This window comes from Canis lupus, chromosome 21 (genome assembly GCF_048164855.1).
Source record: "Canis lupus baileyi chromosome 21, mCanLup2.hap1, whole genome shotgun sequence".
Taxonomy (NCBI): domain Eukaryota; kingdom Metazoa; phylum Chordata; class Mammalia; order Carnivora; family Canidae; genus Canis; species Canis lupus.
The window spans coordinates 49723700-49744357 of NC_132858.1; the positions used below are offsets into that span (position 1 = coordinate 49723700).

A 20658-nucleotide genomic window follows, 5' to 3' on the forward strand; every position below is an offset into this window, starting at 1 on the left:
TGCAGCCAGAGCAGGAAAAGCAGGGGAGAGACAGGAGCAATGCTTCCCGCAGTAGAGGGAGACCCAAGGGAGCCTGGCCTAGCTCTGGGAGGAGGAGGGGGAGGAGGAGGAGGGGAACCTCTGAGATGCACCCAGAGGACGACAGTGCCCAAGGCTGCGGAAATGCCCTAGAGATCACAAACGGGTCCATGTGTGTTGACAGTGCACATTGAATTTTTGAGCAAGATGTCCCCTTCTGAGGCTGCCCCCTCAAGGCCACGAGAAATCACTGTGTTAGCCATCAGGTTGCAGTACGTCAAGGCGCTCAAGGCGTACTTTGTCTGTGCTTTTCCTACCCGCCCCCCCCCAACACCCTATCCCAATGGGCCCTGGCCCCCCCTCAGGGTGCCTACCGAGTCTTCACCAGTAGCACCTGCTTAAAGCACATGATCCTGAAGGTCCGGCGGGACGCCCGCAATTTCGAGCGCTACCAGCACAACCGCGACTTGGTGAACTTCATCAACATGTTTGCAGACACGAGGCTGGAATTGCCCCGGGGCTGGGAGATCAAAACGGACCAGCAGGGAAAGGTGAGTGTGACTCCTGTCATCAAAGGGCTCCGTATCAGAAAAAGACCCAGGAGGAAGTGAGGGGGGAGGACAGGAAAGGTGTGTCTCAGAGACAGGCCATCAGCCACCAGGAGGAACAGAGAGGTAACTGCGGGCAGCAGGGCTTCTGACCTGTGTAGGCTGTGGAGTGTCATCCCTGCCCTCTTGCCCGCTGATGCCAGTAGCAGCCCCACCAACTGGTGATATTGCCACAGATGTCCCCTGGAGGGCAAAATCCTGCCCGGTTGAGAACTGCTGCCTGTGTGCTTGGAACTTGAAAGCAGAGTCTGTTCAATGACCTTTCTATTGTTATGCCTCCTTAGACAGCTGACTCTCAGGGAATGAAATTATCAGTTAAATGGGAATGGCATTATTAGATTACTTGTTGTGATTTTCCTAATGAGCCTTCAGTTCTCATTAAAACCACCTGGCAAACGGGCAGGGCATATTGGGCCCATGTGATATTCCTGGCTTGCGTTTTGCCTTTGTGTGACCTTAGCCAAAACATCTTTCCCAGCGATGCTTTAGAAGCCTAGCTGAGTTTGCTACAGCAAAACTGTTCTTTCTTAATCACCACCAGTCACATCAATGTATTTATAGGACAGGCCAAACCGTTTATTAAAGAAATGTCTCTGTGTAATCTTTTATGATCTGCAGTAAATCCCTCCCTCTTTTAGGGTCAAAGGAATCACGAGTTTTGTCAGTAGACATGTCCCAGTGGGAAACTGCATTACACAGTTTCTGTCCTCTGTCATGGTGAATGTGTGAAGCCACAGTTCCCCAAAGTGGGCTGATAGGGTGTCATTGTCCCCTGGGAACCACAAACTCCTCCCCACAAACCCCTTAGCATGTCTCAGGACCTGGACTCTCTGATGTGAAGAAAGGATGGTCCACTAATGCAAGTCTGTTAGTTCAGTAAGTACGTAGGACCAGCTCCTGGGCAGTTGGTTGAATTGGAAGAGGGCCTGGGGTGGGGGACATGGTTTATGTAGTAGAAAAGCCACTATAGCCAGAATCTGCTCCTAAGGACCTTCTCTTTTACTGGATGTAAAAGGGAATGACAGTGACTATGCTGTGAGGGCTTGGAGATGTGCGTCACAGTGGGAAATAAAGATGTTAAGCCAGGACAGAAAGTAAAGGAACATCTCATCAGAGCTGGGGTGCACAGGCCTCATCTCAGCGGTCTGTGGTCCATATTTACGTTTATTACTTAACTAAGTTGCCAAGAGTCCACCACTATGAATCAATGAACAGAAAGGGTCATTACGGTTTATTATGCAAATAGCACACTAATGCAAACAACTTGCTTAGCCTCAGATCTTCCAAAGGTCATAACTACACGCAGCTCTCCCACTAGGGTGCAACTAGCCAGAGGCCCAGTGGAATGCCAGGAAAACCCCCACCCAAGCCATCAGCCCTGTTCCTCCAGGGCTCATCACACCAGCAAAGAAGCACAGCAGCTGAGACATGCACCAAGAATTTTAGTTATTTTGAAATGCGTATAAGAGAATTTCTGGCAAAACATTTTCCCCTAATTCTGTTTAGTGAGATGGTATCATATACAAGAAAGAAGTCCTAAAATGAAGAAGACTTGAGTTTTGCTTTCAGTTATAACACAAACCAGCTGTGTGACGAAATGCATATACACACACACACAAAATGATCGAATTCCTTATTAATTGAGCGCACACAGACTCAGAGTTGGCAGACAAAATCTCTAAGAAGCATACCAAGTACTGAATTGTTGGGGGGAAAGTAGCCTTAAATTAGAAATGTGTTATCACAATCCATAGAGTAGAGAGGAACAGTGGAGGATAGGGGGTAAAATAGGAGTAGGGGGACGTGTAGGAGCACCGCCCCATCCCATTCTAAACACGTGACCTGGGGCAAGTCCCTTTACTGCTCTGAGCCCCACTTTGTTCATCATAAAGTAGCACTAATTATTATTACCTTCATGATTTTATAGCCACGTGTAGAGTAAATAAGTGAATGTGGGAATCCATGATAATACAGCAGATTAGTAATGTCTGTGGGAATTATCCATACAAAAAAATAATCACATCAGACTGGCAACTGGGGAAAATACAAAAATACTTCATTGCTAAAGCCCATTGATAATGGAGATAGGTTTAGAAAAACATTTTTGGACTCTATCCTACAGGCTCATCCCTCTGACTTGGAGAGAATGTGCTGTACAGGAGTCTGGAATTTAGGAACACCACTCACTGAAAAATCAGGTGGTGCTAGCTCTCTATGCAAAAGATATCTTCATAGATGCCAGAGAAGGTTCCAGAATGCCACATTACCTTCTTGTTTCTTACTCTGGCCAATCTACTTCTTGTTTTATTGACACATGCAAGATGACAGCCTTCGTGTTTAGGGTATATGTGGTAGGAATAGAAGGACCAGGGCTAGCTGTTTGATGTCTTTGAATGCATGATCATCCCCACAAAAGGGGACAGGGACAGTGCCCTGAAAGTTGCACCACTTCAGGAGGACCAGAGTAAAGGGCCAAATGGCATCTGACTCATCTGTTGTCTTGAAAGCCTGAGAAAGGAGGTCACAGCCTTCTTCCAGCTTCAGTAGAGATTGGCTGTGGACCGCAAGTGGATTCTAGGCCTGAGTGAGGAGGAGGCTTATCATCTGAGAGGGGGTGTGGCTGCAGGTGGTGGGGCAGGTGACATTCTGTCTGTGGCCAGCATAGGGTGGAGCCAACCTCTACTAAGGAATGAACACACAACAGCAAAATAAAAAGGAACCTGTGAAGACCTACCACTACATGAAGGAAACAGAACCTTTATCTGAGAAAAAAAATATATCTCATAGTATAACTTTTTTCAGAAAACAGAAAAATTTAAAAGGTACCTGCTTATCATACCCAAAATGGTTTAGGAACATATCACTTCTATTGAACAAGAAGGAGCAGCCAGGAACAGAAAAAAAAAGCTGAGAGGAAGCAGATGTAAGAAAATAGACCTGCCATATGATCTGGCAATCCCACTTCTGAATATATATCCAAAAGAATTGAAATCAAAATCTCAAAGAGATATCTGCATTTCTATGTTCCTTGAAGCATTATTCACAATAACCAGAATATGGAAACAACCTAAATGTCCACTGATAGATGAATGGGTAAAGAAAATGTGGTATATAAAAAGGGAGGTGGGGAGTGGTTAAATAAGTGATGGGGATTAAGGAATACATTTGTCATGATGAGCACTGGGTGGTGGAGGGGAGTGTCAAATTACTATATTGTCAACCTGAAACTAATATTATACTGTATGTTAATTGGAAATAAAATAAAACCTTTAAAAAGGTATGTTTGTAAACTTATGTGTAGAAGCATATGGTAATAGAGCTGCTCTTAATTTAATGAAACTACACAGTGCATAATGCATCTTTCACATAACATCTTCTTTCATTAAGACATTAGTGTTAAATAGGTGTCAATGAGGATGTAGAGAATAGGGAACCTTCTTGCACTGTTGGTGGAAATGCGAACTGGTGCAGCTACTCTGGAAAACAGTATGGAGTTTCCGCAGAAAGTTAAAAATAGAGCTACCCTACAATCCAGCTATTGCACTACTAAGTATTTACCCAAAGAAATACTAAGAAATACTAAGTCAAAGGGACACATGCACCACAGTGTTTATAGCAGCAATATCTACAATAGCCAAATTATGGAAACAGCCCAAGTGAATGGATAAAGAAGAGGTGGTACATATATACAATGGAATAATTACCAGCCATAAAATGGAATGAAATCTTGTCATTGGCAAAGATGTGGATGGAACTACAGAGTATTATGCTCAGCGAAATAAGTCTGTCTGATAAAGACAAATGCCATATAATTTCACTCACATATGGAATTTTAGAAACAATCAGGGGGGGAAAAGAAGAGAGACAAACCAAGAAGAAGACTCTTAACTATAGAGAACAAACTGAGGGTGACCAGAGGTGGGTGGGCAGGGGGATGAAGGAAATAGGTGATGGGGATTTAGGAGTACACTTGGGATGAGCCCCAGGTGATGTATGGAAGTGTTGAATCAGTATATTGTACTCCTGAAACTAATATTACAGTGTATCTTAACTGGAATTCAAAAACTTATAAAAAAGAAAATATGATATATACATACAGTGGAACATTATTCAACCTCAAAAATGAAGGAAATTCTGACACACTAAGGTATGAATGAACCTGGAGGACATTATGCTTGGTGAAATTAGCCAGTCCCAGAGGGAAGACAGTGTGTAATTCCCCTGACATGAAGTATGTGAAATAGCTTCAGAGTAACAGAGCAGAATGGTGGTTGCCAGGGGCTGGGGCAAGAGGAAATGGGGGAGTTTAGGTTCAGTGGGTGTTTCAGTTACACAAGATGAGTAAGCTCCAGAGACCTGCGGCATATGTTAACAATGCTGTTTTATACCAGGTGCTTAGTACTACAGCTAAAATTTTGTTAGAGAGTAAGTCTCATGTTACATGTTCTTACTACAATTAAAAAAAAAGTGGGCTGAAAATAACATCTTAAAATCTTAATTTTAAGATTGCAAAGAAAAACAAAATACAATAGCATTGGAATAAAACAGAGCAGAAATGATGCTATTTAAAATCAAATCACTTCCCTAAAAACTACAGAACGCTTCTGAAAGAAATTGAGGAAGACACAAAGAGATGGGAAAATATTCCATGCTCATGGATTGGAAGAATTAATATTGTGAAAATGTCAATGTTACCCAGGGCAATTTACACATTTAATGCAATCCCTATCTAAATATGATGGGCTTTCTTCAGAGAGTTGGAACAAATCATCTTAAGATTTGTGTGGAATCAGAAAAGACCCCGAATAGCCAGGGGAATATTAAAAAAGAAAAGCATATCTGGGGGTATCACAATGCCAGATTTCAGGTTGTACTACAAAGCTGTGGTCATCAAGACAGTGTGGTACTGGCACAAAAACAGACACATAGATCAGTGGAACAGAATAGAGAATCCAGAAGTGGACCCTCAACTTTATGGTCAACTAATATTCGACAAAGCAGGAAAGATCATCCACTGGAAAAAAAGACAGTCTCTTCAATAAATGGTGCTGGGAAAATTGGACAGCCATGTGCAGAAGAATGAAACTAGACCATTCTCTTACACCAGACACAAAGATAAACTCAAAATGGATCAAAGATCTAAATGTGAGACAAGAATCCATCAAAATCCTAGAGGAGAACACAGGCAACACCCTTTTAAACTTGGCCACAGCAACTTCTTGCAAGATACATCCATGAAGGCAAGAGAAACAAAAGCAAAAATGAATTATTGGGACTTCACCAAGATAAGAAGCTTCTGCACAGCAAAAGAAACAGTTAACAAAACTAAAAGCCTACAGAATGGGAGAAGATATTAGCAAATGACGTATCAGATATAGGGCTAGTTTCCAAGATCTATAAAGAACTGATTAAACTCAACAGCAAAGAAACAAACAATCTAATCATTAAATGGGCAAAAGACATGAACAGAAATATCACAGAGGAAGACATAGATATGGCCAACATGCACATGAGAAGATGCTCCGCATCACTGGCCATCAGGGAAATACAAATCAAAACCACAATGAGATCCCACCTCACCCCAGTGAGAATGGAGAAAATTAACAAGGCAGGAAACCACAAATGTTGGAGAGGATGCGGAGAAAGGGGAACCCTCTTGCACTGTTGGTGGGAATGTGAACTGGTGCAGCCACTCTGGAGAACTGCGTGGAGGTTCCTCAAAGAGTTAAAAATAGATCTGCCCTATGACCCAGCAATTGTACTGCTGGGGATTTACCCCAAAGATACAGATGCAGTGAAACGCTGGGACACCTGCACCCCAATGTTTATAGCAGCAATGTCCACAATAGCCAAACTGTGGAAGGAGCCTCGGTGTCCATTGAAAGATGATGGATAAAGAAGATGTGGTCTATGTATACAATGGAATATTCCTCAGCCATTAGAAACGAGAAATACCCACCATTTGCTTCGATATGGAGGGACCTGGAGGATATTATGCTGAGTGAAATAAGTCAATCAGAGAAGGACAAACATTATATGGTCCATTCATTTGGGGAATATAAAAAATAGTGAAAGGGAATAAAGGGGAAAGGAGAAAAATGAGTGGGAAATATCAGGGAGGGAGACAGAACATGAGAGACTCCTAACTCTGGGAAACGAACGAGGGGTGGTGGAAGGGGAGGTGGGCGGGGGGTGGGGGTGACTGGGTGAGGGGCACTGACGGGGGCACTTGATGGGATGAGCACTGGGTGTTATTCTATATGTTGGCAAATTGAACTCCAATAAAAAGAATTTTTTTTTAAAAAGGAAAAAAAATTAAATCACTGAAATGGACCAGGGAAATAACTCCCAAAGTGAGGAAAGAATGCAAATGATAAGGAATAAGGTTAAAAAATAAAGAAAGGAAGGAAAGAAAAACCAAAAAGAACATATCTTACTTTCTCGGCCAGGCCTATCCAATTTAATACCAAAAACACCGACGGTCCCCGGCCTTTGTGATCCACCATATAAATTATATATTTGTTAGATTTGCTGTTTCATCTGTTTGTCCTAACAGAATCTTAAGCTCCTTGAGAGCAGGGATCTTTGCTCATTGATGAAACTCCAAGGGCTTAGAATATTTCTGGGATATAATTTGCACTCAATTAAAATCGCTCTTGGATGAATGACTTATAGATGCTCCTAAGGAAGAAACCAGAGTAATAGGTATAACAGTAAAAATTAAATTCTACATATAAAAACTAAATCAAATTATTAATTAAATATTGAAGATAAAATTTTGAGCTCTAAAATAAATTGTTCAGATAGGCAGGTTAATTGTGCTCACTGAGTTATAGTAAAGTTAATTAAAATTCTGTATCTACACATATTCTGGAATGTCTTTAAATGGGAATTTTAAAAATCTTATCAATATATAGCCATGGTAATATGAAAGTTACCTTAAAAAGAATAAAAATCAGGCAAGCTTAAAATTTTCCATCCATAAAACTCAACTATAGAAATCTACAGGGATCCCTGGGTGGCGCAGTGGTTTGGCGCCTGCCTTTGGCCCAGGGCGCCATCCTGGAGTCCCGGGATCAAATCCCACGTCGGGCTCCGGGTGCATGGAGCCTGCTTCTCCCTCTGCCTGTGTCTCTGCCTCTCTCTCTCTCTCTCTCTCTTTCTCTCTGTGACTATCATAAATAAAGAAAGAAAAAAATATTAAAAAAAAATCTACAGAGCAACGAGTACAGGTTATTGATGAGAAAAAGTTGCAGCCGCAAAATTCTATATCCAAACAAATTGATGTCATCCAAATGTGAAGATACTAGAAAAACAACCTACATGCAAGATTTCAGAGCTCAGTGGACTCTTTTCCTGTCCAAAGAAAACACCAGAAGCCATTCTCCAAATGGCTCACAAATGAAGCAGAAGAGGAAATCAATAATGGGGAGATCATAGTGTAAGAGGACTATGGCGGTAAATATTTAAATCAAATACATGAATATAAATGTAAATAATTGTTAAAATGCTTGAAAATATTTTGGAAAGGAGTAAAATATGATAAAATGGAATAATTGTATAAGAACTATTTGAATCATATTCCTAACCTAGAATAAAATAGACAAAGAAGAGAAAAGAAGGCCAATGAACAGAGCAAGGAAAGTTGTGCTAAGTTCATGGTTGAGTATAAGAGGAATCCAATTGGATAATTTGAAAAACAAGGGCTAAATATAGTTATTTGATCAACTTAAAGGGCAACTATTTGTATCACTGAAAGCAAGATTTTTGTTTTAAACATCTACAAAAATAAAATCAAGCAAAACACAATTTACATAGCAAAACACTCAAAAAATCCACCAGGAAGCAAAGAAATTAGAAATAATAAAAAACAAAATAACAAACGTACAGCCAAGCTAAATAGTCATAATGGTAGGTGGAAATATGATAAACCTACAAATGAAAAGAAAACACTTTCAGGTTTGGTAACAAACAGATCCAACTTATTAAAAGACATACTCAAATAATTCAGAGAGTTTAAAAAATAAAAGAATAAATATTAATAGAATGTGAAAACTGTAACAAGAAAATCAATGGTGGTATATTAATATCATAGGAAGAAGAGTTCAAAATCAGAACCATTAAATGGAGTCAAAGTAAGATTTTATATAAATCAAAAGCACAACTAAAATAAAGATACAATAATCATATATCCTATGAGCCAAATCACATCATATTATATAAGAAAACCAAAAGAGAAATACAAAAGGGATGAAATAAATGCATTGCAGGAAAATGAGTCATATCAGTTTGACAGGGAGACAAAAGTCAGGATTTGAATAATGTAATTTTGTATTAGTGGAATATATATTCTTTTGTTTAAAATAGACCTTACATAGACCTTAATTACATACAATTTCTATTTGTCAATTATACCTCAATAAGAGTGGGAAAAAATAGAGTTTACATGAATGGATAAACAAAATGTGGTATTACCCACACAATGAAAGATTTTGCATCGTTAAGAGGCAATGAAATTCTGACACATGTACAGCATGAATGGACCTTGAAACAAATCAGAAACAAAAGGACAAATATTTGATCTCACATGAGGTATCTAAAAATAGTCAAACTCATAAACAGAAAGGGACTGGGGGAAGGAGGGAATGAGAAGTTGGTGTTGAATGTGTACAGAGTTTCAGTTTGGGAAGATGAAAAATTTCAGGAGATGGATAGTGATGGTTGTGTGATAATGAGAATGTACTTAATGCCACTAAGCTACACTTAAAAATGATTAAAATGGCAAAATTTGTTTACCACAATTTTTTAAGGAATAAAAACAGTTTACAACTTCTTTATGAGATCCTTAGAGATTTTTCTTTTTAAATGATAACATTTTGTAACACAAAGAAAACAGAAAAGCATAAAATATTTGTGTTGCATGCCATGGCCATAAGCTATAGAGCTGTATATATTTTTTTAAGATTTTAATTATTTATTTGAGAAAGAGTGAGCGAGAAAGAGAAAGAGAGAGAGCACAAGCCAGAAGAGAGGCAGAGGGAGAGGGAGAGGCAGACTGCCCACTGAGCAAGGAGCCCACCCTATGTCCCTGTTTGATCCCAAAATCATGGGATCCTGAGGTGAGCCAAAGGCAGACATCTAACTGAGGCACCCAGGCATCCCTAGAGTTACATTTTAAACAACGGATTTAAAATCAGTCAGAAAAAGACATTGTATGATTTCACTCATATGTGGAATTTAAGAAATGAAGCAGATGAACATCGGGGAAGAAAAAGAGAGACAAACCATAAAACAGACTTGTAATGATAGAGAAAAAACTGGGGGCTGATGGAGGGAGGTGGTGGGGGTGGGCTAACTGGGTGATGGGGATTAAGGAGGGCACTTGTGATGAGCACCGGGTGTTGTATGTAAGTGATGAATCCTTGAATTCTACTCCTGAACTTAATATCGCACTGTATGTTAACTAACTGGAATTTAAATAAAAACATAAAATAACAATGAAAATAAACAACAAATTTAAACACAACGAATCAACCATCAACACAACCATCAAAAACAATTTGCCAAATGGAGATTCAAAATGATGTTTTTCATAACTATTGGGGTTTTTTTTAAGATTTTATTTACTTGAGAGAGAGTGAGAAAGAGAGAGAGCATGAGTGGGGTGGAAGGACAGGGGGAAAGAGAGACGCAGACTCCCAGATGAGCAGGGAGACAGATGGGAGGCTCAATCCCAGGACACTGGAATTGTGACCTGAGTCCAAGGCAGACGCTTAACCAACTAAGCCACACAGGCGCCCCAACTATTGGGTTTTATTTTTTTTTTTTAAACTATTGGGTTTTAAATAAAACTAAGACCTAGAAACCATTGAGAAATTATTGAAAATGCATGTGACTGATACTTAATAAAACATGTGATATAGAAAGACTGTACTCAAAGGATTAGCACATTGGTTTTTATTATCAAATGAGAAAAATAAATATTAAAAATATAAGCTTTCAAATCAATAACTTAGAGAAGGTTAAAAAGCAACAGTAACTAAAGCAAACTTCAAACTTTCAAACTTTATTTGAAAATAAAAATCCAAAAGTGTGTGAATGGGAAAACAACATAAGAAATAAGTATGACCCTTGTTTTAGAAGAGAAATAAATCAATCTAAAGAAAATAGTAAATAAAACCAAGAAATGAGTGATAAGAGATGCAGAGACATTTTAAAAAGAAAATGCATACCTATATATGCATAATATATAAATAAATAAAAGAAGAAAATCTATACTTCTCCTTCTCCTCCACACTGGCTCATGCTCTTTTGTTTTCTCTCTCTCTCTCTCTCTCTCTCTCAAATAAATTTTTTTAAAAGATTAAAAAAAAAAAAACCTTGAAAATCTAAAATGGGCACCTGTGTGGCTCAGCATAGAACCTGCTGCTCCCTCTGCCTGTGTCTCTGTCTCTCTCTGTGTGTCTCTCATGAATGAATAAATAAAATCTTTTTAAAAAAAGAAATCTAAAAGAAATGTGTAATTTGAAAGTATGTGTGATTTAAAGATTGACTTGAGAAATATAACAAGTTGAGTGGACTTATGGAATAATTTGGAAAATGCAACAATGAATTACTTACCCAGGCCCAGGTATCTTTATGATCTACTCCAGAAAGTAGGAAAAAAACAGAAACAGCATAGGTCATTTTTTTGAAGCAATCATATCTTTGCTCATGAAACCAGACAAAAAGCAAAAATCATTGGCACAAAGTTCAGTAAATTCTCACCATGGAGTATTACTCAGCAATAAAGAAAGAACAAACTACTTGTTCAATAGCTTAAGTGAAGCTCAAGGGAATTGTGCTGAGTGAAAAAAAAAAAAATCCTAAACAGTCACATAGTGTGTGATTTCATTTATAGAATATTCTGGAAGTGAGAAAACCATTCAATATCTTGACTGTGGTGGTGGATACGTGAACCTACACGGGTGATAAAATTGCATGAAACTAAACATACACACACATACATACAGATAAATGCAAGTTAAAGTAGAGAAATCTGATTAAAAAAAAAAAAAAAAGGAACTGGGACACCTGGGTGGCTCAGTGGTTGAGCATCTGCCTTCGGCTCAGGTGGTGATCCCCAGGGTCCTGGGATCAAGCCCCACGTCGGGCTCCCTGCATGGAGCCTGCTTCTCCCTCTGCCTGTGTCTCTGCCTCTCTCTGTGTGTCTCTCATGAATAAATAAAACCTTAAGAAAACAGAATAAAAATATAAATGAAACTGCAGACAAAACTCACCTGACTTCCAAAAAGTTCATATTAAAAAGTAAAGTTGAGGGTCTGGGTGGCTCAGTCAGTTAAACCTCTGACTCTTGATTACGGTTTAGGTCATGATCTTAGGGTCATGAAATCAACTCTTGCATGTCCTCCAAGCTGGGTATGAAGCCTGCTTAAAAGTCTCTCTCTCTCCCTCTCCCTCTGCCCCTTCCATCCCTCCCCCTACTCATGCACACACCTCTCTCGAAAAAAAAATAAAATGTGAAGTTTAATTAGACACTATATTAAAAAAAATGATCCACCGCAATTAAATAGGTTTTCTCTCAAAGATGTAAGGCTCCTTCACTACTAGTAAATCTATCACCTGTAGTATAGTAACCAGTAATTTTTTTTTTTAAAGATTTTATTTATTTATTCATGATAGTCACAGAGAGAGAGGCAGAGACACAGGCAGAGGGAGAAGCAGGCTCCATGCACCGGGAGCCCGACGTGGGATTCGATCCCGGGTCTCCAGGATCGCGCCCTGGGCCAAAGGCAGGCGCCAAACCGCTGCGCCACCCAGGGATCCCCAGTAACCAGTAATTTATAGGAGAAATTTTAGTTGAGCACTCTAAGAAATGCTCTAAAAATGCCATAAAAGTACATGATAAAAATAAAGTACACATTTATATTTCAAAAATAAAACATAGTTTTAGTAAACTAGGGATGTAAATATGTTTTCATGACATTATAAAAGCTCCTTTAACATAATGAATGAACCATATCCTCTTTTACAATGGAACCCATTGAAATCAAGACGATTGCAGCTGCCATTTCTTCTTTACTATTGTTCTAGAAGTTCTCACCAATATTACAAGAATGGAAATTTTTTTTTAAAAAAAAAGGGCCTTTATAAAGGAGACAAAATTATCATTATTTGCAAATTAAAATCAAAGAAAATATACCTAAAGGTGTCCTTTATTTGATAGAAGCACTTAATACTATGAGCAGACACTAACTGAATAAATATTGTAATTATGCCTTTCCTGGGTACTAAGGATGACGTGTTACAAACATTACAGGAAAAGCAGCACTCAGAATAGCAACAGACTCTACTAAATATCTACAGACTCCCTTAACCAAAAATATGTCTTTCAAAGACCACTACAAAATTTTACTGAGAAAAAAGGTCTTGCATAGACATTTTATGTTCAGAAATGGGAAAGGATACATTGATTATTATAAAGAATGAATTCTCTCCAAATCATCTGTAGTCTTAAGGTGACTATAAGCAAAATCCTAACAGAATTTTGGAACTTAATAAAATTTAGATCAGTTTATCTGGAAAAACAAGCAGGCATAGGTACTTTAAAAAAAATCTTCAAAAGATAAATAATGAGAGGAAACTTGTCCTACAGATATTAATAATTAGAACAGTGAAAATCCCACAGATCAATGGAACAAATAAAATAGTCCTGAAACAGTGGTATTCATAAGAATCTATATGTACTAAAATAACAGGGAATGGATGTTTTAGAAAATTAGACTCTTGGAGAAAAAAAATCTAATTACAACTTCAAATTCATACCAAAATAAGTTTCAGAAAATATTCAACAAAAATACAGCTAGAAAAATATAATTAAGCATTGAACCCACTTCTAGATAGAAATGGAGAGATTTGAATACTGAGGAATATATAAAATTCTGTGTAGTGAAACAAAAATCAAAAGCAATTAGAAGGCAGAGGAGTAACTAAACGCACGTATAAGTAATTAAGAAAATCTTAACGTTCCAACAACAACAAAAAGGGAACAAAGTCAACAATAAGCCAATAAAGAAACTGACCAATAAACCTGTGAGAAAATGTTTGGCTTCCCCTGTAAGCGATAGTTCAGCAGCATTTACCACTCAACATTTTTAGGAGATCTTTCAAATACTTAACATTTATAAAGTCCATGACAAGCATTCATGAACTTATGGAAAAAGGATAAATGTGTACATCACTCATGAAGGTAATTTCTTAATATGGATCAATAAAATTTTTCTAACTTTTAGCCTAGTGATTAACTCAACTTTCAGAAATTTATACTGAAGGATTGCCACATATGCACAAATGTCTTAAGTCTCTTAAGACTTATTTAACTTCAATTTATAAACTTGCAGGCATATAGCTGAATAATAAAAAGGTACCTTCAAATGTTGAATTTAGCGATACTCATGTGTTTAAAAATCTCATGTTATTGGGCAACCCTGTCAGAACCCCTCTCATGTCTGAGAGCTTTCTCTGTATCTTTACTTAATAAACTTCTATCCCTTTACTCACTAAATTAATAAATAAGCAAATAAATAAAATAAGATCTCATATTATATAAACATGTTGATAAATTTATAAACTTGTAGGCATATAGTTGAATAATAAAAAGGTACCTTCAAGGATTGAATCTCCTATGTCCTATGGGGCTATCTTTTGGTCTCCATAATAAAACCACTTCCTATATGGCTTTTTATGGACTTGTTAACAAGAATATCTAATACTTAAAATTATAAATTCATACTTCCCAAGAATAATTTTCAAGTCTGTATTTGACTTTGACTACTTCTGTCAGGTGGCATCTGAATGTGTCTAAAATGAGCATTGATTGAGGTCTTTAAGAGGAAGTCACCTTCAACACACATTACATTTTGTTCAAGACAGTATTTGAAAGATTGTTTAGTAATACAAAAGATTTATTTTTTTGAAAAGGTACTAATTTTCTTTTTTATGAGAAGTAATTTTAAAGAAAAACTTTTGTCATATATTGGAATGTGTACAGTAATCAGACATGCTGCAAAGATTTATGAACAAGAATGTTAGTTGAAAGATAACTTTTTTTAAAGATTTTATTTACTTATTCATGAGAGGCAGAGACACAGGCAGAGGGAGAAGCAAGCTCCATGCAGGGAGCCCAATGCGGGACTCGATCCCAGGACCCCGGGATCATGACCTGAGCCAAAGGCAGGCACTCAGCCACTGAACCCCCCAGGTGCTCTTGAAGCATTATTTTTAAAATAGTAAAAAAATAAAATGTCCAACGATAGAGGGTACTGAAATTATTATGCAGCCACGAGGCTGAATGCCATGTTATTCTGTGTTACAAGAATGTCTAATAACTTAGGGAAATGCTCAAAAAATAATAAGTGAAAAAAGTCTAACAAAATTATAGGTGCCAATGTGGGGAAAATATGTAGATATTTGTATATTTGCATAAGAAAAGAAAAAACTGGGGAGAAAAAGTCACCAAAATATTTGGGTGATTACTCTTAGATTGCGATATTTGGGATAATTTTGGTTTTCCTCTTAGGTTTTTATCCTTTTAATGTTTCTTTGCAGTGAGACTGTGCTAATTCTATAATCAAAATGAGAGTGCTTATTTTAAAAATAAAATGCTCTGCAAATTATTACTAGTGTTCTTTTAATATAGCAAAGGCTCTATTTCTCTGGTTTTCCATGGTAAATAAGAGCTTATGATCATGACTCTATAGCTCTACAGTGTGACGTGTTTATCAATGACTGATAATGTTTCATTCACCTACTGAGTAAACGGATGCACAGTGCCCCAGTCTTCCATCTAGTTTTGAGTAGATAAAAAGGAGGGGCGGGATAAGCACGAAGACGAGCCCTGTAGCGTTCCCTTACATGACTGACCTCATTCTGGATCATTCTCATGCAGTGTGCTTTTTAACTGGTCTGTCTGCAGTCTTTTTTCGTGGACCACAACAGTCGAGCTACCACTTTCATTGACCCCCGAATCCCTCTTCAGAACGGTCGTCTTCCCAATCACCTGACTCACCGACAGCACCTCCAGAGGCTCCGGAGCTACAGCGCTGGAGAGGTAAGACCCGCCAGTCCCCCTGCCATGTTCACAGTCGCACAGTCCCCTCCTGTGATGGAGCCAGAACTATTTTAGTGGCTGGGATCCAGAATTGCCTGCTTCTCCAAGGGCCCTGCCTTATCCACACTGCTCTTTAGAAGAAGGAGGACTCAAGGACACCCAGTGAACTCCCTAGGCCCATCTTCAAATTGCCTTGACCTTCCCTTTTGTCCCAACAATCACCACTACTAAAAATCTGTCTAGCTCAAAGGAGATTGAAATTGCGGTGTCAGGATCCGTACACCAGGGCTGGAGCTGAGCTTCCTTAGGCCAGCCAGTCATGTGTGAGTTCTTAAAAGATCATACAGGGTATGACTGACATCAAACTGGATCCTGAAGGAGACATCAATACGATATACATGGACTTTTAAAAACTGGGGGAAATCGCCTGGAGACATGAACACTTTCTTCCCATCCTACCACCTGCTCTTTCCTCGTTTATCTGTTTTCTCTGCCTGCGGTTTCCTTCTGCTGAATCATGAAAAGCTGCCATCCTTCTTAAACACCATGTGCATTGCCTTTCTGAACTACTATCTCTTTATCCTACACCCTTTTCTCGCCTCCTTTCTCAAACCCAAACTCAAAAATAGCTCTTTTCCTCTTCTAGTTGGTTCCCAGCAATATTATGAGCAAATTCCTTTTTATGTCCTTACTGACATTTCCCAGGTTTTGGTACCATCCTAGAAACCATCAGGATCTCAGGAGATTGTGGCCACTGAGAACCATCTCTCCTAAAACAACTTGTAGAGTTTGCTTTACAATGAGGTAGAAAATGAAAAAGTATTATAGGAAAAAAAAAAAAAGAAATATATATATGCATATGTGTGTGAGTGTGTGTGTGTGTGTGTGTGCATACCTCACCACCCCTCTAAAAGTTATTCCAGGAAGAACTAGGGTGAACCTCTCAGGAGAATTGGGGAAAATAACAATCCACCTGGAGCCTCCAGATAACAAACGTAAGTCTCAAGGGAAGAGCCTGCTCCTGTTGTATTGGCACCAGTTTACTACTTTTTTAGGGGAATCACTCATATGCTCTAACAGGCATAACTGTTTCCAACCAACGGTGCTCATGGTTTAACGCCAATGTGATAAATGAATTTTTTCTTTCATGAGTCATCTTAAGTATTGTTTTAGGATACTGCTGAAAACATGATAATTATTTCTTTCTGCATATATGTAAAATGTGTGCATGACCATGCAGAGAAGAATATTATACATCCCTCAAGAGTTATGTGGGTGTCAGGACATGCAGAGAGTGGACACTCAGCAGCAGACACATTCACACACTATAGAAAGCAGTGCCCCAACTTCCCAGCCCAACATGCATTGTATCCCTCTCTGGTGGCACTTTTACAACACTTCAGAAAGTACAAGATTTATGAAATAATAGTGGATAAATACAAAATTCTACATCAACTTGAAATACGCCACTTAGTTCATTTAAAATGACCAACCTCTTTGATATTATTAAGGCAATTTCAGCATTAATATAGATTCTATAAAGAAACTGAGTACTGCAGTCAGATTCACTGTCAATAAAAGAAAAAGAAAAAGATAGATTACTCAATGTAAGATGAACCCCCTAAAGATAGAGATCTCTTACATTTATAAGAAATTAACCTGAAAATACAAGTATTAAAACATTTCTGTTGAAACGGGATTAAGATCATGAGTACAACTTGCAGTACCTGTTCTGAAACATTTATTTAACATGACTGAGTAGCCCAAGCACAGTTACATTGAATATCAACATTGAGGGGCACCTGGGTGGCTCAGTAGTTGAGCATCTGCCTTCGCCTTAGGTCATAATCCCAGAGTCCTGGGACCGAGTCCCGCATTGGGCTCCCCATGGGGAGCCTGCTTCTCCCTCTGCCTGTGTCTCTGCCTCTCTCCCTGTGTCTCTCATGAATAAATAAATAAATAATTTTTTAAAAAAAAGAATATCAACATTGATGACAAAGTACCACCTGCATCAGCCAAGAAAGACTATAACACATAACAATGAAAGGGCATAAATGCGCATCAGCCACCTGTATTTTTCCTAATTCATCCACTCTCCAACTGACTCAGTTGATCAGGTTTTCAAACCCCTTCCAATCCTCTGTCTGCCAGTAGCTTTGCACTGACACAAGGAGAAACCAAGAAAAGCAAGAGAGAAGCTGAGACGCAGAGGATATCTGATCCAGAGACGGCATACCAGAGAAAACAAAGACCCAGCCTCTATGAAAATAAATATTTGGTTCCTCCTGCTGTGAGAACCCATAGCCCAGGGAGTGAGAAGACAGGAGGATCTTGGCATAAAAACAGAAGGAGAGGATGGTGGGAAATATTAATTGTGTTTGCTGTGATGTGAATTTGCTCAACAAACATTGATTACGTGCATGGCCTGCTATGAGCACTGTGGAATGCAAAGAAGTATGAGATATGATCCTTGCCCAGGAGAATTTTATATTCTATGATTGAAGCCAAGCCAAAAAACACAAAGTAACGAGAACAATTAGAATATGACTGAGTGCCAAGAGAGATGTTAGGACAAGTGCCACAGAAGTTCAAAAGAGGCCAAGGAAAGACTCCTTTAAAATAAGGTACCTGACCTAACCCTAGAAAATCGGTAGAATTTAACCAAGTACCAAGGAAGAGGAAGGGCAACCCCACAGAGAGCACCGCGGAAGCAGAGGTGCAGCAATAGGATTGAGAAAGGTCAGTAGAGAGACAATGGATAGTTCAGTGTGACCAAACTACTGTTTCCACTTGGGTTTTGTCTTGGTTTTTGTAAAGCTTTGAATGTCACATGGTTGGCACTTTCTCATGAGCCCACGGAATGAATTTGAGAGAAATAACATAATGATTTTTTTGTAAAATACGGGCTTTAGAGGAGAAGATTATTGGCATTTTGAGGACACTCCTGTAATATGTAGAATTGTCCTGGGTCATTGCAGGACCTCTTTTTCCTGGTCACATCCATTAAATGTCAGGAGTGCCCTCACCTAACCAGTCACTATGACAACCAAAACAAAAAACCAAACAAAATACCTCTAAGCATTTCCAAATACCTCCATGTGGTAAAATACCACTTCAGTTAAGAATTGTATTTTATTAGTCAGGCAAACTTAAATATCAAAAATTCAGGTCACACAGGGAGTTCAAGACCGCAGCTCAGATCTAACTCCCAGTCCAGTGTAAACTAGTATTTTAAGAAGGAGACCATGACAGCCAAGAAGAGGAAGGCAAAGAGCGATCTCCAAGAGAAAGGCCCATTCGGGACCACTGAAGGTTGGCAAAGAGACACAAGACAAAGAACATCTTGTAGGAAGAAGCCTGAGGAGGAAGGGGCAGTCCGTTAGCAGATGGTCCCAGCTCCAGCTTCTCCACAGCAGAGCTATGTGTGTACCATTACCCCTTCCTTTCCTCTCTTGGACCTCAGTTCCCTCATCCGAAAGTGGAGACAAGGCAACTAGGTGGTTGGCTCTGTGATTCTCAGTCTGTGATGCTTGAGGCACTAGGAAGATGAACAGGAAAGCCAGTTGGGGAAGATGGCAGGTTTGCCATTAGATAAGTTGATAATGAGGATGAACACAGTAGGATATCCCATTTGAAATGACAGTTAAGCAAATGGAAATATGAGACTCAAGAATAATCAGTGAATTATTTCCATAATCCATGGTTTTCCTGTATCCATATCAGAGCGACTGGAGGATTTGCAAGAGATGTTTCTTACGCTGCAACCTTAGGAATCAGTATTTTCTGTTCACCTTCATGAGCCATTCTCTTGAGAGCTGCTCAGCAGCGAATATTTTTATCAACTGCATTTAAAGACAGAATTAAAATCAGGAAATCAGTCTATATTCAGGCTCTTAAGTGGTAAGAATTTCCCTCAAAACCCCTGTGATAGATTACTAACAAAGACACTGTCAAGCGTCTTTTAGATTGGCCTTTACATCAAGTGAAAATTTTTCAGGTGGTTTGCTGAAAGCAGTTATCAGGGATATATATAGTACTTTCTGCATAAAAAGATCATTATTTGATACTTTAGACTTCATTTGAGTACAGTGTCACATCTGACTGCAATATACAGAAAAAGTATCCACAGAACAGGCCTATCTCGTCCCATAACATCCAAATGGAAATGGACACAGACAAATGGAAAGAGCATATAGGGCTAGAAATATCAGATCCCATCTCTCTATCAGTAGGAAAATCATTGAAGATCGCATTTGTCTTGTTTATACTGCAATTAGCAATATAAATTAACATTAATAAAGAAGGATAATAGAGCACATTATTTTTATTTCTTTTACCACCTTATCTTGGTCAGGTTAGAAAATCATTAATCATAGAACAAACAGTTCTGGAAGGGACACACAAAAAAGCATAATAGTAGTTGCCTAAGAAAAGGACAGGAATCTGGCAGAAACTGACTTTTCACTTTAAACGCAGAAGTCGCTCTTGGTCATTCTTTATAGTTTGCTTTTTTGATGACAAAAGTTATTTCAGGGCAGCCCAGGTAGCTCAGTGGTTTAGCGCCACCCTCAGCCCGGGGCATGATCCTGGAGACCCAGGATGGAGTCCCCCATTGGGCTCCCTGCATGGAGCCTGCTTCTCCCTCTGCCTTTGTCTCTGCTTCTGTGTGTGTGTGTCTCTCATGAATAAATAAATAAAATCTTTTTTAAAAAAAAGTTATTTCATTGGCTCTGATGACACAGAGAAGTCATCACCCAGGGAGCTTATGCTTAGAGAAGGTAACTTCTGCACTGCTTCTAAAAATTGAAGTTTTCCTCTTGATTCAACGTAACCTATACTTAACCTACAGGTTTGGTTGGAAGTTTATAAAATTCCGACCCCTATGAAAATAAACTTTTGAATTATCAACAGTAGGTAAAGAGT

General features: G+C 38.8%; 1 protein-coding gene across 6 annotated transcripts in view; it reads left to right on the forward strand.

Moving 5' to 3' along the window:
- The window catches only part of HECW1 (HECT, C2 and WW domain containing E3 ubiquitin protein ligase 1), a 441224-nt gene that overhangs the window by 352176 nt on the left and 68390 nt on the right, over positions 1 to 20658 (forward strand). For all 6 annotated transcript variants that reach the window (XM_072791661.1, XM_072791659.1, XM_072791663.1 and 3 more), the window contains 2 exons: positions 384 to 569; positions 15601 to 15735. In XM_072791661.1, coding sequence (XP_072647762.1) covers positions 384 to 569; positions 15601 to 15735 — 321 coding nt within the window. The remainder of the gene's footprint in view (positions 1 to 383; positions 570 to 15600; positions 15736 to 20658) is intronic.